The 22,640-nt window shown below is 35.7% G+C and overlaps 1 protein-coding gene across 3 annotated transcripts in view; it reads right to left on the bottom strand.

Annotated features, from left to right (window-relative positions):
• The window catches only part of LOC135200764 (ubiquitin carboxyl-terminal hydrolase 47-like), a 138,624-nt gene extending 116,245 nt beyond the window's left edge, over positions 1-22,379 (bottom strand). For 2 of the 3 annotated variants that reach the window (XM_064229393.1, XM_064229395.1), the window contains exons 1-2: positions 22,278-22,368; positions 11,024-11,066 (exon numbers count right to left, since the gene is read on the bottom strand). Coding sequence is in view for 1 of the 3 variants with exons in the window: in XM_064229394.1 (XP_064085464.1) it covers positions 11,024-11,041 (18 nt within the window). In the remaining 2 variants the exon portion in view is untranslated. Of the gene's footprint in view, positions 1-11,023; positions 11,067-22,277 lie in introns of all 3 variants that reach the window. The other variant, XM_064229394.1, reaches the window with a different exon arrangement.
• Positions 22,380-22,640: the final 261 nt, after the last annotated feature.

Here is a 22,640-nt window from a genome sequence, read left to right as displayed (position 1 = left end):
AAAAGCATCTTTCACAATCCTACATTCTGATAACAATGACATTAACTATTACAATTCTACATTCTAATAACAATGGCATTAACTTTTACAATCCTACATTCTCATAACAATGACATATTTGCTATTACAATCCAACATTCTATTAACAATGACATTATCTTTAACAATCCTGAATTCTAATAACAATGACATTAACTATTACAATCCTACATTCTAATAACAATGATATTAACTATTACAATCACATTCTATTAACAAGGCCATTAACTATTACAATCCTACATTCTAATAGCAATTCCATTAACTATTACAATCCTACATTCTAATAACAATTCCATTAACTATTACAATCCTACATTCTGATAACAATGACATTAACTATTACGATCCTACATTCTAATAACAATGATATTAACTATTACAATCCTACATTCTGATAACAAATGACATTAACTATTGCCATTCAACATTCAGATAACTACTACAATATTTTCAACACACGATCTAGGAGAAAATACGACTTCATTCACGTACGTTCTCCAACTTCGCCCTGCCAGCTGAACAACAACGGTGCATCATTATAAATCAATTGAGCCAATCTCAACGCCACTAGACAAATTTAAACAGGAAATCGACATCCACGCAAGCAACGTTTTGTTGGTTGAGATGGGTGGAAAAAAAATAATCAAGTTCTTAGACAGCCTTTAATTATTGCAACAACAACCAACATATGTTTCGCTCAATCCAGGTCATGGCCAGAGCAGTGGGTCATTAAAGTATAAATACACAAGCATACAAAACACACACAATCTTGACCCAACCTTCAATGCAAAAGGTCACTTCCACCATTATTTGATCACGCGAAATATGATTGGAATACTTGTCGGGGGAAAAAACAAACAGCTAACTAGGACCTTGGACAGGCGTAATGATCATAGTACATATAGTGACAAGTCTTCCGAGATATTTATACTTTATCAGCTGCTTCGGCTTTTATTTCTGGAGGGGAATTGTTCTGGTCTAACATCCACACCTGAAGACATAATATTATTATACTATAAAAGCTTAGAGATATAAGAAAGCCGCCATGACAAAGATTAGTTCAACATTTACTTCTATAAAAAAAGAAGAGAAAAAATTACTTTTAAAAATCAGTTTTACAAGATTTACAGATTATTTACTTTTGCTTTTACAGTGTAAGGGGAAACGTAACAGCAAAAAATAAGCAAAATACGAACTACGGGGCATAATATTCCGCGGATAGAATTACATCCTCAATTCAGAGGCGCATTAATCAAAACATCATAGCAGCAGAGAGAGAGAGAGGAGAGAAGAGGCAGAGTAAAGAGAAAGGAGAACGATGAGCGAGAGAGAGAGAGAGAGAGAGAGAGAGAGAGAGAGAGAAACGTATAAAATGTTTCTTAACCCAACAGACATCATATCTAGAGGCGAAAAGTAAACTTCAAGCACCTTTATAAACTTCTCATGAAAATAGCCCTTGAAACTATGCGTCTGTATATACTTCCCTTTCCCATACGGAAGAAGATATCTACTAAGTAAGTAATTCACTCTTCGGGGGTTGAAACAACACTACTGCATTTTTGAACTAGCGGAAATTATTTTGCTGTTTACCTATTGGAAATAAAATTATATATTGCCGAGTGGACTCCTGTCAAGCATTATGTTCAAGTAGGTTGATGTTTCAAAAAGTTGCCGACGAATGAGCCAATAAAACGCCACCTGAACAGCATTAAATCAAGTTATGGAATACTCCCAAATATGCGTACAGGAAAACGGCTATATATTCCACATATTGACAGCGGCGGTTGAAAATACATTAGGTTTTCTGTTTCTCACTAGTAGCCACACGCACTACAGGCCCCTCCCCCTCCCCCGGGAATCCCCCCCCCCCCCACAAAACTAAATACAAAAAATCGCGAAACCTGACACTTTCCTGAAAAGGCTACACTGAACTACGTAATACTGAGCCCTTACCTTAGTATGACTTTGTCTGGCAAAAAGAAGATAAAAAAACTACATACGAAAACCCAACTTAACATAAAACTTACATACTGACTTGTTACCAGAGTTCTTTGGAAATATAGCTGCTGACAGAAGAAAAGGAAAAAGAGCGACTACTAGGAAAAAATAGAAAAAAGCTAACCATGACAAATGCCCAAAAAAACGAATATATACAAATCTACAAAAAAAAATACCCTAAACTCAGCTGAAGACATAAGTCCACTTAAAAAGAGCGATCCAAGGGTGCATATCTTTAGCAAAATCTGACAGACAATGACGAGGATAGAATGCGGCCGATGAAAAGCACACGAACAATTAAAAAAAAAAAAGGATGATTTTACATGACACTGACCTGCTTCTAAAAATACTTTAGGAAATAATGTTTATTTTTCATAGTTCCTCCTCGCTTTAAAGTAGAAGATATGGTACAGTACCCATTCGCAACAGAAAGGGCTCCAAAGCAACAGCAAGAACGATGATGGTTCACCTGAGAGCAGAATCTTTCATTTCCTACACTCGAAAGCCCAAACCTTTAAGAACTGCTCGCATTTCTAAAATAAGCTGGGAACGATACTGTATGTAGATTAAATACGATAACATTACGGCTTCTTTGAGAGAGAGAGAGAGAGAGAGAGAGAGAGAGAGAGAGAGAGAGAGAGAGAGAGAGAGAGAGAGAGAGAGAGAGAGAGAGAGAGAGGCGCCAATTCATTAGAGATGAATCAAGGAAACACTAAGAGCCAGAGTTGCGACGACGGTTCAAGTTAAGGACCAAGAGTGAAATAACGACTATTTGGCAGCATCAAACAAATCAGGGGCCAGCTGGATCTCTCGCCTGAATGACTAACCTTGAATGCCAACCGAGGAACTTGGTATGCTCATAATGAACCGGCTTATCCCTGCAAACGACCTTTTCCCATGTCATACCCCTCCCCCTCCCCCCTTACACTCTTTCGTGGATTTTTCCTAGATAGTGACCACCCAAAACAAATATTTCTTGGGCGCCATATCTTTATGAAATTTACAGTCTTTTGTTTATGTCTCTTTTACGGTCATAACAACGCGCCTGCACTAACACGGCGTAAAGGGGATACTATTATACCAAGGTCTATAGACCTTGGGACATACATACCGGTTTAAACCCACTGGGGAAAGATCCTCTTTCGAGAAACAAGCACAAACCAAAGTGAGCTTGAATGTTTCCCACCGTTAGACAACGTCCTTTGCCCTGTTATCATTCGGGTAATGAGCTCGTTTGCATTCCTCATAAAACGAAAATCGCGAAATAACCGGCAACTTTCGCCTCTCTATTCTTCAGTTCAACTTGGAGGCTCCTCATATCCGCCCGGACGATTCCTAGAAAAGGTGAGTGAGTCAACTAACAACCCTTAACTATGGCTCGATTGCTTTTGCCCCCAGCTGCAGCTGGGCGTATTCCAATGTCTGTACTTAAACGTCGACTTGACAATATATTTTCTACGCGATTACTTATTGTTTTGTCTCATAATTAACCAAGCGTAAGTAATTTATGTGGCATTCAATTCCTGGCGATCGTTCAAGCTCTACATTACAAGCCTTATATCACAACGAACTATACGACATTTTCTCTTAATCTAGAAATGCAAACAGAGCAAAATATAAACTAGAAAGAAATTATTTTCACACATCAAGGCCCGCCTGAACAGACTCTTAAGTGTCTGTGGAGGGCGAGAAATAAACCCCTAAAAGTAAGTAAAAGTAAGTACAAAACGTGACAGCTCCCTCCGTCAGTGTGTAATCCACAAATACAGTGAATTTCATATGATTCATACCTTTTTTATATGAGGCATCACAACAGTTATATACCCACTTACAACCAAAATCTTGGTACCAATGTAAGACTATCGACTTTTTTCTTACTGCAATCGTTGATACCGAAATACTCGTCTATAAAGGATACTAATGAGAGAGAGAGAGAGAGAAGAGAGAGAGAGAGAGAGAGAGAGAGAGAGAGAGAGAGAGAGAGAAACACTATTTGAGTTCCTTGTATTTCTTCGTTAACAGCCGTTTACTCATGTGCATACATACACTAAGTATGTATGTGTGTATTATATATATTTGTGTACATGTATACATACATATATGTATATAATACATATTCACATTTAATATATATAGCGTACATATCAGTAGAAGGATCCACAGTAATAATCTTGTTTATCCAGACGAAATATATTTGTGGAAATATTTACAAAGATTATAGCTTTCGTCCATCCCTCTGTGGACTTGGTCAAGTCCACAGAGGGATGGATGACAGCTATAATCTTTGTAAATATTTCCACAGAGGGATGGATGACAGCTATAATCTTTGTACATATTTCCACAAATATATTTCGTCTGGATAAACAAGATTATTACTGTGGATCCTACTACTGATTTCTTAAGAGGCACGATACGGTGTTTTTATATTGCATAGTGTATATACTTATGTATGTATGTGTGTGTGTGTGTATTTATGTATGTATGTATATTATATACACACACACACACACATATATATAATATATGATATATTATATATATATATATATATAAATAGATAGAATTTAGAATTAGATAGATATATAGATAAATAGATAGATAGATAGATATAGATTGATAGATAGATATATACCATCTTTCCATTTTAAACACTGTTATAAGAACAGCGTTGATATACCGAATATCTACTTTAAGCGTAGTCCTCGCAACCCTCTTTAAAACTTTCTTCATTTGACAGTTGCAAGAAGTAATGTGAAGTTGACCTTCTGATTGTAAACAATGGCCAAACCAAACTCCAGAGTACTACCATTCGTAGCTATTTACAGCCTTGCCTTCTTGTCCACATAAGACTTCCTAACAAGCTGAGGTAAGACATATAGTCCTTAAAAAAAAAAAAAAAAAAAAAAAAACATACACACACACACACACACACATGCTTAAGTCATTACACGGGAGTATGTAATCTGGCGAGTAGGCACAACCGTCACTCGTCTGATTTGTTAAGATAATGATGATAATTGAAAAATATTCAGAGTCCTGCGCTCGCGTCATACAGCTAGTTCATCTGGCATTGTCCTCGAGATGACTCTACAAGTCTGTTTATGGTAAACTGTGAAATCTCATGCAAACAAGATTAAGTTTACTTCGAGTAGGTCAATAAAAATATCTTCTATTAGGTCGCCTTGCATCATTGTATGTTTATAATATATACATATATATATGTATATATATATATATATATATATATATATATATATATATATATATATATATCCTCATACACACACACAAATATATATATAAACAAAAGATTCCCTTCCATCGAAAAACCTTTGACCGCTCTCGACAACTTATCACCTAAACACATCCTCAACGCCCTTCACACTGCCTCTCGATTGATTATTTCATGACCTTTCTCAAAGAACGTGGACGCCACCCACACAACATTGGCCCTTACCTCTAAAATTTCTTCGGTATACGGTTTAATACTAAAAACCTGATCTACACACTTTCTTCCTTACCTAAACCCACACTGTTCCTCCCCTTCTCTTATATGTCTCGTTTTTTATATCAGTCCCCGCCCTCAAACATCCCTTGGTGTAGAATTTAACATCATGACCCGTCAATTCTTCCAGTACTTTCGTTCGGTTTTACCTTTATATAACCTTAACTCCCGGCCCGGGACTCAAGTCAAACTATCCTTGCTATAACGCAGCTTCTCGCCCAAATCCCGTTATCTTCTGGTGTTCTTCCAGTCTTCAACCCATTAATTAGCATCATTAAGTCTTAGGCAGTCATTTGTGACAAAAAAAAAACACACTAAGAAATGCTATTTTATTTTTTTTTTTCGTCAGAAAACGCCTTTGTCTCGAAGAGTATTGCTTTTAGCTGTAATATGACCTTGCCATTTGCCATTAGATACATAGCTACACGACCAAAGGCATTTCAAGATGACATTTTTTTTTCAAGGTAGCAGTCGTGATGGAGGATGCCAGAAATATAAAAGATCGTACCGAAGGTAAAACTATTTTCTACGAGACAATGACGTTTGCCGACTAAAAGTAACCTTTACGAAAACTTAAAAACTATTATTGCTTGTCCCGACGTAGTGAAAGCACCATTCTACCGCCAAAGAAGTCATAGCAATTGTCAGCGACGGTTAAAAGAGATGCAACGAAAAGACATTCTTATCTCAAGAGCATCACACAATCGATTAATGTTAAAAATAACATCTGGTTGCCTTGGGGGAAGGCAGTAATCCTTCTTACAGTTTCCGAGTCAAGGCAAATACAGCTGTCACTGCTGCGATACTACTCCGAAATACAAACAAAAGCCGAACGCCCAGAGAGAGGAATATTACTCACGACAGGACACTGTCTCGAAACGAAAATACCGAAACACTCCGGTAATTTAGGACAGGATAGACAGAGGCGACGAGATTAATATATACATTGCCCGTCCTTGGCATTTCTCTCTCTCTCTCTCTCTCTCTCTCTCTCTCTCTCTCGATTGATTCCTGGGAAGGAGGGATAGGGGGAATTAAGCCATTAAGGGCAACTTCACGAAAAAGATGTCGCGCCTACCGTTGGTTAGCCAATTGATAATATCTACAATACGACAATACACAAGCTGTTGCGCACAACTCCTAGCTTTAAAAAAAAACAGTCGAGACTACTTCGCAATTAAAGGCCAATGCGGATTTCTTTGTACGATATCATGAAAGCGCACGGAAGCCTAAATGATCAAGGGCGTTATACGATACACGTATGAGACACAACTGCACGCCATCAAATAAGACCGAACACTGTGCACGCAACCACCATTTAAAAGCTCTTGCGCTCTTACAATAACAAGAAAGGCTGTCAGAAAATTAAAATGTTTTCAAGTATATATATTTTTTGTGACATATATATATCTATATATATATATAATATATATATATATATATAATATATTATATATATGACGTATGGGCAACGGTTTTACGAAGTGATCTATTCAAGGTCTTTTTAATTGGAAGGGAAGGGACTTAGTTTAAATATGTATTTTAAACTGTCACCGCCATACCTTGTTATGATGAAACCGTTTATAGAGGACCAAAGAAAAAAAAAAATGGACAATGAGACAGCTGCCTTGATAGATGATGATTTGAAAATAGCATACCAGCAAAGCATTAGATGAATAAAAGTGCAAGATAAATGTTTAAAAATGATTAACACGTATAAGTGTAAATAGTTAACACCGACGTGAAAACGGGAAAAAGTCGGTAAAACTGGTGGGAAAATAGGACGCAGATCTAGACATAGGAAAGCTATCTACATAACGGTATGCACATTTGGAACCAGGAAGAAGTGAATCTGCTGCAGAGACTGGAGTCGAAGCCAAGCAGTGTAATCAGACCATGAAGTTCCTGAATAACCACAATGGATGGGAGGCAGAAATGATGGCTGGGAATGTGACTATGTATTTATCTGATGGTACCGAAGACGAGTTGAGGCAATGCAATAACATAAAGTGCTCTAGTCCTCTGAACAATATTATGACTAAGGACGCAATCTTTTTTTTAATTTTTAATACATTGATAAGGTGTATATATTTCAAGAACATTTAGGTGTTTTAATGTTAGGGACTTTGAAAATACCTCGACAATATCAGGAAATGTAATTCTTAATGGCAGGGTTTTAGTTATTTGGGTTTTTTTGTTTGTATTGTGTTTTATGCTGCATGGAACCAGTGGTTATTCAGCAACGGGACCAACGGCTTTACGTGACTTCCAAACCACGTCGAGAGTGAACTTCTATCACCAGAAATACACACCTCTCACTCCTCAATGGAATGGCTGAGAAACGAACCCGCGACCACCGAGGTGAGAAGCAAACACCAAACCAACCACGCCACTGAGGCGCTTTAGTTATTTGGGTGTAAAGGTAATAAAATTAAGAGAGACTTAGGCAGAGCACTGTCTGTAACATTCACGTATATGAAGGTATTATTAAAGAGAAGCTTTACAATTGTCTCCAGCGTCCTAGTAAACTATCCTTTTGAGAGTAAAAATGTCACTCACTACTCATGATTATAATCGCCAGCTAGTAATGGCAACTTCCACTCACAATTTCATTTAGAAGACCGTCTCAGAGTATAACATCAACCTGTCCGCCTTGTACCTCAAATTAACCTCATTTTTACGGTGAGACATTTCTTCGCATGATAACAATGGATTCACAGAATAAATTATACATGTTCTTGTGACATCTAGAATGAGTGTTCTTCCAAGGATTTCCTCACGGCGGAGAACGAGTATTCAACTGTTTAGAAACAAAGGTGAACCCTGCTTCTATGAGTGACATTAAATGTCACTCAAGGACCTAATTATATTCTTCCACCCCCTCAGCAGCGTAATCTCAAGTCCTAACCACTTATTCATAAAAAAAAAAAAGTTGCTCCTGTTGATCATTCTTATCCAAAAACACCTCAAGACTATCACCTTCCCTTCAATATCTTTCCCATCCAATTGTATTTAAAAATTCCCTCCCTATATTCTTAATAAAGTAACTATTCCTCTCCTTTGGAGGATGAGATCAGTCTTGTGAGGGGACGTGATAAGAATTTCTTTTGTCATGATCAGGATCAAGTATCCACAAATCCCATTTATAATTTTTCTCGTGTGACTAATCTCAATATTTCATATTCTCTTGAAATGTTGATCATTTTCCAATGACACTTTTGTTTTGACATGAGAGTGATTCTAATGACGAAAAATGAAGCAATGTTTTTTTTTTTTACAATATTGGGTAGCAACCCAAAACAAATTACTGTGTCAGGAACCAAAAATGTTTTAAATTACAAGAAAAGGACAGTCAATATTGCTGTATAGAAATTTCAAGTCAATTGCTTGTACCTGAAACCAGTGTCAAATTTTCACGTCATTAAGAAAAAAAAACCTAAATTATCCCTTGTATCTTGTAGTGAAAACTACTGTACTGCAAAAGAGGACAATACTTCAATAGTGAAGGAAAACAATACATCGCAATAACAACAAAAGTGACAGTTTCCTAAGTACACGTATCACTAACTTTCTAAAATCCAAGATTTTAATTAAAATTAGAAAGTTCAGTATATCCTGATTTCCTAAATCAAAAGCAAGATTGTTAAATTCTTTTACAAAATTAGATACACATCCAGTAAATCTAGCTTTCTAACTTGTTATAATAACGAACCTAGACAATTGAAAAGTTACTGAATCAACCTACATTTACTAAAATTGTCTTAACTTTGTCTAAATATCATACCATAGTAGAAAATCTTTCGTGTGTATAAGAATGATTGTGTTGTAATTCTATTACAAGCATACTTTAAGGAGTACCATAAATTGAATGTTTGTTTGTTTGTCTGTATGTGTTTTTACGTTATGGAAAAACCCATTTATTATTCTGCAACGGGACACCAAGTGGTTTTGCGGACGGAACTTCCGAACCACGTTCTAGCGTGGGAACTTATTCATCCACCGAAATACACATCTCTCACACCTCAATGGCATGCCGGAAAATCGAACTCGCGGCCACCAAGGTGGTATGCCAATACCATACCGAACACGCCACTGAGGCACCATAAACCTGAATGCATTAGTTTTGTAAAGGAATAATAATGTCAAGAATTGTAATATGTACAGGTATATCTGCAGAGTTAATGTATACAGGAATACTTTGAAAGATAAGAAATATACAAATGGTATAAACAGTTGAGGGTTTTGTGGCAAGGATCAAAAGCAATCAAAACAATGCAAACAAGGGTTTAAAAATAAAAAAAACTGTGATGAGTATATTAAATCTGGGATACATCCCAGCAATCCAAGCTCATTTAGAAACTACTACTGAGACTTTGTAGGAAAACAGTTGAAAAATATGAAGAGGAATTAAAAGGCATATTCGCAAAAAAAAAGAAAAAAAAATTATATTACATCAAACATCGCTACAGGAAAACTACATATATACTGCACAGCAGTTTGTTGCAACTATTTATTGATAACTAACTTTCAAGACTGGGAAAAAAGTTTCATGCAAAAAAACTGAGTTTTTGTATTGTCCTTTCTATAGTGATGAAAAAATTGTACTACAGCAGGAGTAATTGGCCCTTAAAATCAAAAGGAAGCTAGGATTTGCACTCTCTAGGCATAGTTTCCTTAGGCATCAACCAACATGATGTAATGGGATCACCTACGAGCCATATTCAAAATTTATGAAATCACAATTAAATACACCAAGTGCAACTAATTGCCGAGAATGGAGTGTATTCTTGAACAGCTAAATAGAAGATGATACGAGAGAGAGAGAGAGAGAGAGAGAGAGAGAGAGAGAGAGAGAGAGAGAGAGAGAGAGAGAGAGAGAGAGAGAGAGAGAGAGAGAGAGAGAGAGAGAGAGAAAATGGTGCTGAAAAAAATAATGGAGGGTGGGTACAAAACAAAATTAAAGATTGTAAATTTATTAAGATAAAACTGTTCCAACTTAAAATGGAGCGCATAGAGATCAAGGATGCAACAAACCTACAAAAACTTTCATACACCACTTATTCAGTGTCAAATACCTATACTACTACTTACCTGAGGATTTCTTATTATCTTATACTATCCATATATTGACCGAGACAAAAATGATCCAAGGGTCTATAAACAATGTGTGTAACAAACAAAATTCTTGGAAAAAAAAAAAAAAGTAACCTTCATCTCAGATATAGTATAGTGGTCCTTCTTGCTGCTGTTTTATGAAAGTTGGATTTGTGCCTGAACTAGCATTGGAAATGGAAAACATTCTATACATGGTTCAGGTTAACAAACTATGAACCTTAGTACAGTAATTCAATGCTAACAAGCATCCTCCTCGTGCATTATTCATGCATTCAAAACTACACACAGCTCGACAGAGAAGATGTTATCGTTAACAAACTATACAATAGTCAATCAATTTCATGAACTGAACTTTCTACTTACCTCAACAACAGAGGGCATCAGTCAGATGAATTGGGAACACAATCTGTGGGAAATATTAAGAAAAAATTACTATGGTCACAAAAAAACAAGATTGATTCTTCAATACAAGATTACAGCTTTAGAATTGAATATTAGTCTCATTAAAATAAATGAATGCACTAACATAAAGGAGAATGAACCCCCTTGGAATATGTTAGCACTGCTAACAGTATGCTAAAATTTTTGCTTTTTTTGAGTATCTTCTGTCATAAAAGCACTAATCCTCATAAACTAGTGCAACAATTACTATGATCCTTTCCATCAATACCTAAAACTTAGGTCACCCTATGGTTACTTATAATAACAAATCTCTTTCATTAATTTATGAAGTCTTTTATAATGCTGAAATGCACACTTTCTACACAATACAACACGACTAGTACCTACTAACAATATAAGTATAACAACCCTTCATCCATTTTTGACAAATTTTTCTCATATATACACAAAAATTAAGTTTGACAACATAAAGCTATTAGACTATTTGAATGTTTCATAAATAGCATAACTGGTTGAAGAATGCTTCAGCTGCCATCCATACTACTGGCCAACATGGGACCAATAGACCTCAGTAAATGAATTTAATTATCCATCAAGAAAACCACTGGAAAGGGCCCTACAGATCTTCAATGGCCTATGTGAATTACAAATACATCTACTTGAATATCAGTTGGGTCAAGATATAAGGCACAAAGAGAATCTGAATAATCACTACTGTGTATATGTAACTACCACAGCACATCCTAATTTCAAAAAGAACATCTTTTCGGACAGTGGATAATATTATCAATACTTAATAATATTGTCCAATCAATTATGTCAATGATCTGACATTCCTTGATGGCTATTGTCACTATTTACTAAATTACATCAACAACTGCTATACATGAGTACAAGGTATCAGTGCACCAGTGTCAGTTACTAGGTTTATCATAATGTTTAACTGCAATACCAGACCAAACATCTATTCTGTTAAGGATGGTCAAAAGTTTTCCTTAAGTGTGCAGTAATACCTGGAGGAAAAAAAGTTGCAGTTATTGTGCCTGACAAGAACAAAGCACATTAAGTATCCAATCAATTTCAGAAAGCAATGCAAATGGGGCAACATGAACAAAATAAAGAACTTTTAGTGGCCAAGCACTAATCATGTATACAGATCAAGCTCCTACAATCATCATCTCCAAACACCTAATTATCAAATGAAAATAGGTTGCAAACAGATTATGGTTAAACTGACAAGTGAAAACCTAGTCAATGAGAAATAATCTGAACATAATTTAAATAACAAAATTAAATACAAAAATTATAAATGTGAAACATCATTTTGCCCTCAATAGTCCCTTGGATATCTTCCAAACAGATACACCATACTGTCCTGATGACATTTGGTGCTATTAAGTGTCATAGCAAAGGGGAGAGAGAGAGAGAGAGAGAGAGAGAGAGAGAGAGAGAGAGAGAGAGAGAGAGAGAGAGAGAGAGAGAGAGAGAGAGAGAGATATGCCCTATAGTTTAGGTTAGGCTTTAACTTTTAGCTTTTGCCACATGCAAATCCTTGGCAACCACTTTTCCTTTATTTGGCCATCTAACTGGTAAACTTAATCTCCAGTAACAAAGAATCCTTTGATTTAAAGTTACATCCAAGAAGAAACACAATTATACATTTAGTAAAAAGGAGTCCACACTATATGTAAACAGCACCATCAATGATTAAGATTCTACCAGTGCAACACAAGGCAACAGTGCAAAAGCAGTGAATAAAGTAATAGTCAAGACAAAATCCCACCAACCTTAGTAAAGGAAATTACTAGAATTATGGGGAGATACTTTTAAATTTCACCATCGTACAGATAGAAAGCATGATTGATATCGCTATTAATACATATGAGACAGGAACTGATTATGTTAAGAGTACACTACACTATTAATTAGATAGATAAAAAACAGCGAGGAGCTATTGTAACCTGTTATTAACGAAGTGGGTTTGGTCTTTAAAAAAAATAATCACTAATTGTACCAATCATAGCATAAGACAAAAAAGGTACAATCATAACATAAGACAAAACAGTCTAAACACAATGCATTTACATTTCTAAAACAAAAAATCAAACAGACCACTACAAAAAAAGTATGTATTACAATACTGAAGAGTACCAGCTTCTCACTACAGTAAAACCAACAAAAAAAATATTAAAATGACAAGAACATTCAAAGAAATCAAACAAACTCCAAACTAAAGATAGAATTGGCAGTAAAACTGATTTTGTACCTATATGTACTCTTATTATGTAAATGAGTTCTCTCTACCCTCTTGCCTCTTGTATCTTTTTATTATTATTTAGAAGATGAAACCTATTCGTATGAAACAAGCCCACAAGGGCCACCGACTTGAAATTCAAGCTTCCAAAGAATGGTGCTCATTGGAAAGAAGTAACAGGAGGTACAAGGACAAAAATTTAAGTAAAATATAAAAGGAGATTTGTTTTAGGGTAGAAAAGGACTGCATCTTCACTTGAACTTTTGATTCCCATTCCACATCATCATCAGGGAGACTGTTCCACACCCCAATGGTATGAGGAATAAAAGACCTCTGGAACTGAGAAGTTCGTCGTTGAGGGACATTTACTTAATTCCAATTAGGTTTTCATCTAAACTTTTGAGGATTTTCTAGGCATTCCTGCTGGTTTCTGTCCTGCTATTTCCCTCTCTACTCGCCGACTTACTGTTACACTCCTTGCATCACTTTATCTCAAGCCCATTGCATTCCCATACAGTACTTGCAATTTAAATCTTTACAGAACTTCCTTTTAATATATAATCTTTCCAAGGAACTTCATCCAAGGATCTAGTGTTCTGTTACTTGGTAAATGAACAAACTCCAATAAACTTCTCATGAAGCACATGAATCCATATCAATAATGAACTCTTGGAAAAAAAAAAGAAAAATTGGATGCTACCATAAAGGGCACACAACCATTTACTGTACTTAACATTTACATAATTTTATTCAAGTTGTGATAAATTTAAAAGAGAATGCACAACAGATAACAGAAGACAGATAAAGGTCATCCGACTACAAAATCAGCAGAGTATACTGGACAGAGACTGACAATCAAATGAATGAATTGTTCCTGGAAGTGATCACAATACTATACCTGCATTCTGCAGGTAACTTGCGCAGTGTTTCTTACAATTCAGTTTGAATTTATTAGACTGGCATCACAGCAGCAATGGACAAAATTTAAGGAGGTAGTAAAACAAAGGTCTGTATTTGGGAATATGACCAACCATACCTATACGATAAAACATTTTTTACAATGTACAGGATGGTAATCAATTCTCTAATTTCTAAAAGCCTTAAAACTTTGCACAATAAGTGATTTTACTAGACATTGGTAATAATATGACTTCCTCTAACCTTTTTAATACTTCACGGAAGAAAGTCTCTCCATAACGTTCACAACCTATTTTGGAAAACTGGGACACCAAAGAAGACTCCAGACTGCTGATATTCATTCTAAACAATAAAAGCTATAATATATAGCAAGCCACGCTATGGAATTCTGTTACCAGGCAACAAAGACTGGACAAAAGATCTTTCATGTTACTATGAAATCTCACTTCAAGTAAACCTATTTAACAAGAGAAGGGCTTTCACGTCATTGTGAAACCTCACTTCAAGGCCACGGATATGTTAAAGGAATCCTTTTAAAACCCCACAAAAACTTGACAGTAAAACAGAAGTTATGAATTTGTTTGAAGAAACTAAAAAACAATAGAGGATTGGGTTTGCATGATATAATATTAGTTGCTATACAGTAAATTTCAGTAACTTGATTAATGTATACAACAAAATGCAGATATTAGAAAATCAACTAATATGGTGACATGGAATGGACATAATGACAACTAAAATTATATTTACCTAGCTGGTAACTACAATACTAAACTCTGAATTGTTTGAATCTTCAGCAAAGTGAAAAACTCTGAGAAAATTAAGTCCAGTTTGTAACAGATCATTGTCTAGAAAAATTTGAAGCGACAAAGTTATGTGTACTATCTCTTCAAGTAAACCTGAAAAATATACCATCTTGATAGCCCAAAAACATCCTCATGAATATTTTCAGAACATGTTCCAGCGCTAATGGTTATTCCGATAATAATAGGAATAATGCACACAATACTAGCTAGAGCAAAATATATGAAAAGAAAAGCAAAGCCTTATCTGGATACAGTGATGCAAACAACATATTAAAAACTTTTATGAATGTCTACACCAGATAATCATGTAAATACTGTGTCACACAAAAAAATAGTGAAAAATGAACATATCAAGGAATGAATTCAGTAAATGTGCAGGGAATAACTTCAATCATAATTATCCCAAACTGAAACCAAAGAAATTTAATAAAGAAAATTTTCAACTTGCAAAAAAAAAAAATTAAATAAATAAATAAATAAATAAATAAATAAATAAAAGCTGTGTGAGTCAAAGCTCTAATAAAATACTATAACTTGTAGCCATGGACAGCAAACCTACCCATACAGTCTTTGCTCAATGCTATCTTTTCACTAAGGGGAGATAAGAAGCAATTGTATCTAATGAACTGATACAATACACAAACCGCAAGTGGAAGTGCATGAAAGGTTAAGAAAAGAAAATGAAAAAAGTGATTCATAATGATTAATGAACATAATATTTCTACCGAGCCTATCAGTAAAGCTAATGTGATCAATGGAACATAATTAAATTCAGGTAAGGTACCTTACATGAAAAGCTACTGCCACACAAAGAACTTCATTAGATAAAGGATGAAAAACATTTGTAGGTGATGATACAATAGGTTAATAATAAGAAAAAGAAGATGACGATGAAGCAATCATGACTGAAATGAATATTCATATTTAGGCATAAACACGGTTCGGTACAATGCAATATACGTAAAAGCAAACATCAATGCAGGTACACTTTCTATTCAAAATGTAAGTATATATATAAAGTATAATTTGAAAAACTTGAAAACTTTATTTCACTTTCACCTAGAAATGTATTAACTATGTATTCTAGTACTCTATTGCAAGGTGAAAATTCATCATGTATGTTAACAAGCATTAACAATCCTGCAACAGCAAATACGTACTTAAAAGACACACTACCGAAACTTACAGGTGCGTCAGAGCTAGATACAAGTTTCTTTCAGCATTTGACAAAGCCGGACAAAGTAAGCGAAAAGACATCCATATGTAAGAAGTAACAATTCAAGCAAACAGTGTATAAATACGATATGTAAGCAAGCAAGATTCAATCCCTTTTATCACTGTTTTCCCGATATGCAAAATTTTCCAAATCATTTCATGTCACATTTACTACACTAGTGTACTGAAATACTTTGTGCCACAGGGAACCTCTATGGTGTACCAAGGTGAAACTTGCTCCTTGACTACCCTACGATGTTAATTAGAAAACAAAGCTAAAAGGAAGATTACAACAAAGGTCTAGAGGAGAAATTACAAGCACAATGAAATTAGCAATCAGTATCACATCTAAAATGCTCAACTGATATATACTACAGATGATACCGATGTCCAGATGACATACAAATTATCAAATGTATTCTAAAGCAACTGGGGTAAACCCAAGAAAGAAATATCATTAGTAAAATATAATACAAAAAACCTGCAAGAGAAAAGCTTATCATATATAAATCTTGAAATCAACATCAAGGAACACACTAGGGCCTGATAAAAGCAGCTATGAAATAACTGCTGGCTAGGCATGTGAGAGATGGAGAGAGACAATAATGTATATATAACATGTGGGGTACCTATGTAGGTCTACTGTTCCAGCCACTGATGCTTTTCCAAGCAGTAATGGCATTTTCAATCAATTTCAAACTGAAATTAAATTCCCTGGGTGGCTTCCACTGATGCAATTCTGAATAATTTGGAATAAAGGCAAATAAGATGGGTAAGCCAAGGATTCTTTTCAGTTCAAGAAAACCTCTGTGCCTTCAAATCACCAAATTCACAAGAATAACAACACTAAATACCTATACAATGTTCCTAATGGCTGGGCTAAAATACCACAAACAATGCTAATGTATAACATACATCTTCATTCCCTATAAAAATACTACTGCAAGACTCCACCCTACCCCTAAGGTAGCCTACCTTAGGTTTGGCCTTGCAAAGTTTGGCTTATAAACTTACGACTGAACTTCACTAGCTTAACACTACTATCTAAATATTGGGCAATTAGAATAGTCATTTACAGCCACATTACTCAGCTTGCTTTCTAGTTAGCCTCTGAAACTAACAATTAGTATATCTTAAGCTTCCTACCACCATTATAGTAAGTAGCCTGGCCTAGTAATGAATACGACAACCTACCTTAAACTTAAACCTGCATATTTCACTTTGCTATGACCAAAAGCTTTAACTCTATCAAAAGAAAAGTTTGATCTCTAGAGATCAATAGCCTGTATGTAATCTGGTTTTATGTCCAAAGTTTTATAATAGACTAGCCTCATCTAACCTCCACTAACATAAGATAATAACCTAATAGCCTCCACAAAATCCTGACCACAATAAACTACTACTTAAACAGAGAATATAGCTAGCCTAGCCTAGTCCATGAAGCCTAACATTACAAGATAGGATCAGACCTCAAGTTTTCCTAGGCTTAGGTCAGGTCATGATGATAACTCAGTGAAATTGAAGACAACCACCATGGATTGGTTCCCACCAGTTAGACTAGAATATTCACTGTCTTTAGGGTAAACAATCACGGACGATCCACCATCATCACGCTGGCCGGGTCTTATTCACTAGATATTTAATTGGTGAAACAAGAATACAATTACAACTCTAAGCATACCATTCAAAAGATTGAAGTTTCGTCAACATAATGTGATATATGAAAGCCCCATACGAAAAAAAATAAGCATGTGACGCTCTTCGTAAATTATGTTTTCAAGGCAGTTTTGAAATCCAATATGGCAGCTATCGTGTGGCTGGCCGGTCTAATCACGGACTGTCCACCATATTTCCCAGCACTCATTTGAACAATGTTAGCGTATATATGTAACGTTTATTGATCTTACTCAAGATTGCAGTTGTAATCAGCACAATAAAATAAAAATTTTTTGCCTATATTAGTGAAAGTATGAAACTTGTTATTTCTGGGGTCATGGTTTGAACTGAATTCATTTTTACCTTGTAATCGGTGGTTTTATCCTTACTACCATCACAACTGAAACTCTACAGTGCTTATTTGATTGTAATTATACACATTTTGGTCTTAATTCACTCCACACTGCACTTGAACCACGTGGCCGTTCCTGGTTCCTAAGCGCTCACTCCACAAACACAGTTACGAACAGCAGACGACGACACTGTTTATGATGTGCAAAAGCTTTATTCCCTTAATTGTTCAATTTACTCATTATTTAGTTTAACTTTACTTTGTTATTTCAAAATGTTTACTTAATTCATGTCTATTATTCCTTTTTTGCAGCCAAATTACCCCGAAAAAAATACAGATATTTCTAAAGTAGATACAATCCAATGTTTCTAACCTTGTCGTACATTTGGCTGCCGAAAACCATCGCGGAGCAGACGCGACGATTAGTGGATTATATATATGTAGTATATATATATATATATATATATATATATATATATATATATATATATATATATATATATTTTTTTTTTTAGCACTTTTTATTGATTCAAGTCTATATTAGTATTTTGATTTTTTTAATAACTGTATGCCAGAAATAAATGTAACCTTTAATGTTAGCATGCTAAGAATGGCAAAATCATCGTTGCCACATTAGTGGAGCTTCACACATTCGCCGATGCATTATCATAAACTGTTTCCATGAATTCTAGTTGTCATAGTAATGCAATAATGATAAAATTCCTTTAATATTTATGTATACGTATATACTTCCAATATACATAGGCTAATTTCACCAATTTCCATGTTTTGTGGAAGTCTTATACCCAGTTTGGAGGGTGAACACATACCAATTGGCAACAAAGAGAGAGAGAGAGAGAGAGAGAGAGAGAGAGAGAGAGAGAGAAAGGAAGGTGAAGGAAGAAAGAAGGTCAGGGGTGGTGGTGGAGGTGGGGGGAGAGGGTAGGTGGAGCTTTTTATGCGTGTTTGTATTCATTTCTGGATAATGGAGTTTTTGTCTCTTAGTACAAGGACAAGTGTCGTTGTTCTTTATGATTAGTGATTCATGATACCCTTATAAATTACGGCACTGGGTGTAATACACTATAGCAAAATCTCTTTCTGATACGAGTTTCGTTACAGAAATATTGCCAAAAAAACGTGCTTGCACTGTCTCTGAAACCCATAGTAGGTATGCTGCTTAGTTGTCAATCAAGTTTTTAGTAATCAAGTATTTTTTACAAGCTAGCTATTGTATAAATTTGTATTTTTCTCAATCAAAACATATGCTCCTCAATGCTAACTTTCCTCTTTTAACGACTTTCTGGTCATTGCAAATTCGGCCCCATTAATTTCTTATGGTGCGAAAACACAGAGGCTCAGGGAGCGAAAGCGATTGTGTCACACTATGGCGGTAATCCGGCAGTAAAACATCTTCATATATCCAAAAAGTAAATAATAAAGATATATATGCGCACTACGATTATAACAATTAGATGAATAGCTGATAACAATCGGCATGAATAACTGGTAAACTGTTCTGCAAGAAAGTTGAGTATAGCAATTCATTTACAATAGGTACGAAAGTCAAGATGTCGTGACGTCATAATACAGGACTTAAAAGAACGTTCTAATTCCGAAAAATAATTACTTAAATTTGAGTCAGAATCGAGTTACTTTTTCTATAATAAATATTTTCAAATTAATCATCATAAATATGTAAAATATTGATGTTTTACTATTTATTTAAATAATCATCTAGTGCACTGCTTCATCGTCTTCTTCTACCAAAACAGTAGTTTCCTTAAAAACGTCGTGGCCAGGGACCGTTTTCCGATTGTTGTGATGAAAGTGCCCCAGCGTCTATGGGTACAAGTGGTGTGCAGATTTATCAGGAAATGGGAAGTTTGATGACACAAGCGACTCCGCAAACATCGAGATGGCGTCGATCTTTTAAGTTATTTAGGCATAAGTAAAAATTTCGAAAGCGTTTTGGAGAAATTTGCACTGCGTTGGACACCCTTTTCACTACCCTCTGTTTAATGCTTTAAATTTGGCCTTAATTTCTAACTTTGGAGAAAATACTTACTTCGAAAGGAGAGTAGAGGTCTTTAGCTGCATCTCTCACCAACAAGTCGCGATTGATGAACATCTCCGGTGTCAGGACGCGTTATAAGTACTTTTTCGAAGGGTGGCCATCCGTGACCGTCGGTGTGTTGGGCCAGTCCATGCGGTTGTTTACCCTAGGCTATTGTTATTCCCACCAGGTAAGACTGGAATATTCACTGCCTTTAGTCTATGTTATTGTTTATGTTTATGCCTTTTGTTTATCTTAATTGTATTTACTGTCTTCGGCCTATTTTTTTACATTCACCCATCGGGGCTGAAACTAGACATAGCCCCCTTTTTGCATATAAACTGGTACCAAAGGAAACCAGAGGGCCACAGTAGTAACTAGTCTCCAGTTTTACCAAGGTATGAATCAGTTTTCTAACATTACCCTACCATAAACATTGAACATTGATGAGCATGTTGATTGGGGGTCATAGGCTCGAGGTCATTTCCCAATTTAATCAAAGCTAGACTGGATTATACTTCAGATAACCAAAGCTTCAAGCCCAGTATGGTCTGAGCCTATACTCTGTTTTTTTTCATTCTGTCCATCTGGCTGTGGTGGTCGCGCATGGTAACACTGCATCCCGGGCTTTAAATAGTTACGCTATGTCTAAGTTTTAGGTAAATCAAAGTATATCTGGGTATACATTAGCAACTGAAGAGTGTTTTAATAATTTACTGTGCCCGAATTACACCGTTAATATTCGAAATAGGTTATTAGGGTAAAAAACCACATGGAACAGCGGTGGACCATGTACGATCAATGTGCACAACCCCAAGAAAAGTACATTATAACGCGTCCTGACACCGGAGTAGAGGTCTTTAGCTCCGTTTCTCACCAACAACAAGTCGCGTCGGATAGCCATCTCCGATGTCAGGACGCGTTATAATGTACTTTTTTTGGGGTTGTTCACGCTGATCGTACATGGTCCACCCGTGTACCATGCGGTTTTTTACCCTATGCTATGTGTAAGTTTCAGGTAAATAAAAGTATAGGCTATCTGGGTATACATTAGCAACTGAAAAGTGTTTTAATAATTTACTGTGCCCGAATTACACCGTTAATATTCGAAATAGGATATTGTTTAAAGCCCGGGACACAGTGTTACCATGCGCAAACACCACAGGCGGATGGACAGATGGAAAAAAACAGAGTATAGGCTACGCTTTGGTGCAGGCTTACAACCTAAAGAGCTGATTATTAATACCAACAGTCTAACCTAAGCAAGATACCTAGGTAGGTAGGTAACTGTGAAACCAAACACACCAGTAACATAGGCTATAACTAGCTTACCCTATGAAATATTAATAATATTTTCCTAGGCTGCGATACTCGTACGAAACTGCTATGGCCATTGATTGCCTAGTTCATGGTTAGCCATGAGGCGACCAGGTGTAGGTATTTAATAAACTGGCCCTACAAATATATATCCTGAAATCAGCCACCTTTCCATAAATCCTAGAAGGATTAATTTTACGGCGTAGGCAAGATGAGGACGCCAAATAAAAGCAGGATAAGACATCTATGGGGCTAATTAAACTGGTGAAAATTCTAGGCGCCAGTAGAAGAGAGGCCTGTCAATATCTTCCAGAACATTGGGCCAGGTCCCGAAGCCATTCTAAAAAAAAAAAAAAGGGCTCGAAGTGAACGGACTATGGTGACACCGTTAGCGAAGTGCCTAATCTAAAACCACAATAGGCCATCGCTGCTGCAGTAAATTCCCGAAATGAATAATATCTATTTTGGGATTTTAATCTCAACTTGCATCATCACCGCAATGCCGTATTCCGTAGCATTTTAACACGCGTGAAAACAGCACTTTTACTCAGCCTATGGCGTATAACTTCAAGTTGATAGATAAAGCAAAGAATACACAGTTTTATGGAGTAATATATATAAATAAACACAAGTTACGCCACCTTGAGGAGTGCAGTCAAAGAATAAATGGAATGAAGTCTAACCATAACCCTTCGTTCTTTCACTACTTCCCTGTGATGACAACATCCCAGGCCAAAACAGATACCGTTCCAGTAATATTTTCAACGGCACAATTTTATTCATAACATGCAGTAAATCAGCTATTTATATTTCTATCTTTATTTAATTAAATTTATGAAATATGTTAATGGTAAATATACATTAATATAAGGGCATTTTAAAGATATATTTTTAATACAGTAATTTTCAAAGCTTACGTTTTACTTTATTGACGTTAGATTTCAGTACTGCTTACACTTCCATCTATTGGCAAAAATACTTTCCTTCAAATCAGCTGATGCATT

The sequence above is a fragment of the Macrobrachium nipponense genome, chromosome 27, assembly GCF_015104395.2.
Source record: "Macrobrachium nipponense isolate FS-2020 chromosome 27, ASM1510439v2, whole genome shotgun sequence".
NCBI classification, from domain to species: Eukaryota; Metazoa; Arthropoda; class Malacostraca; order Decapoda; family Palaemonidae; genus Macrobrachium; species Macrobrachium nipponense.
This window is presented reverse-complemented; position numbering and strand designations above follow the sequence as displayed.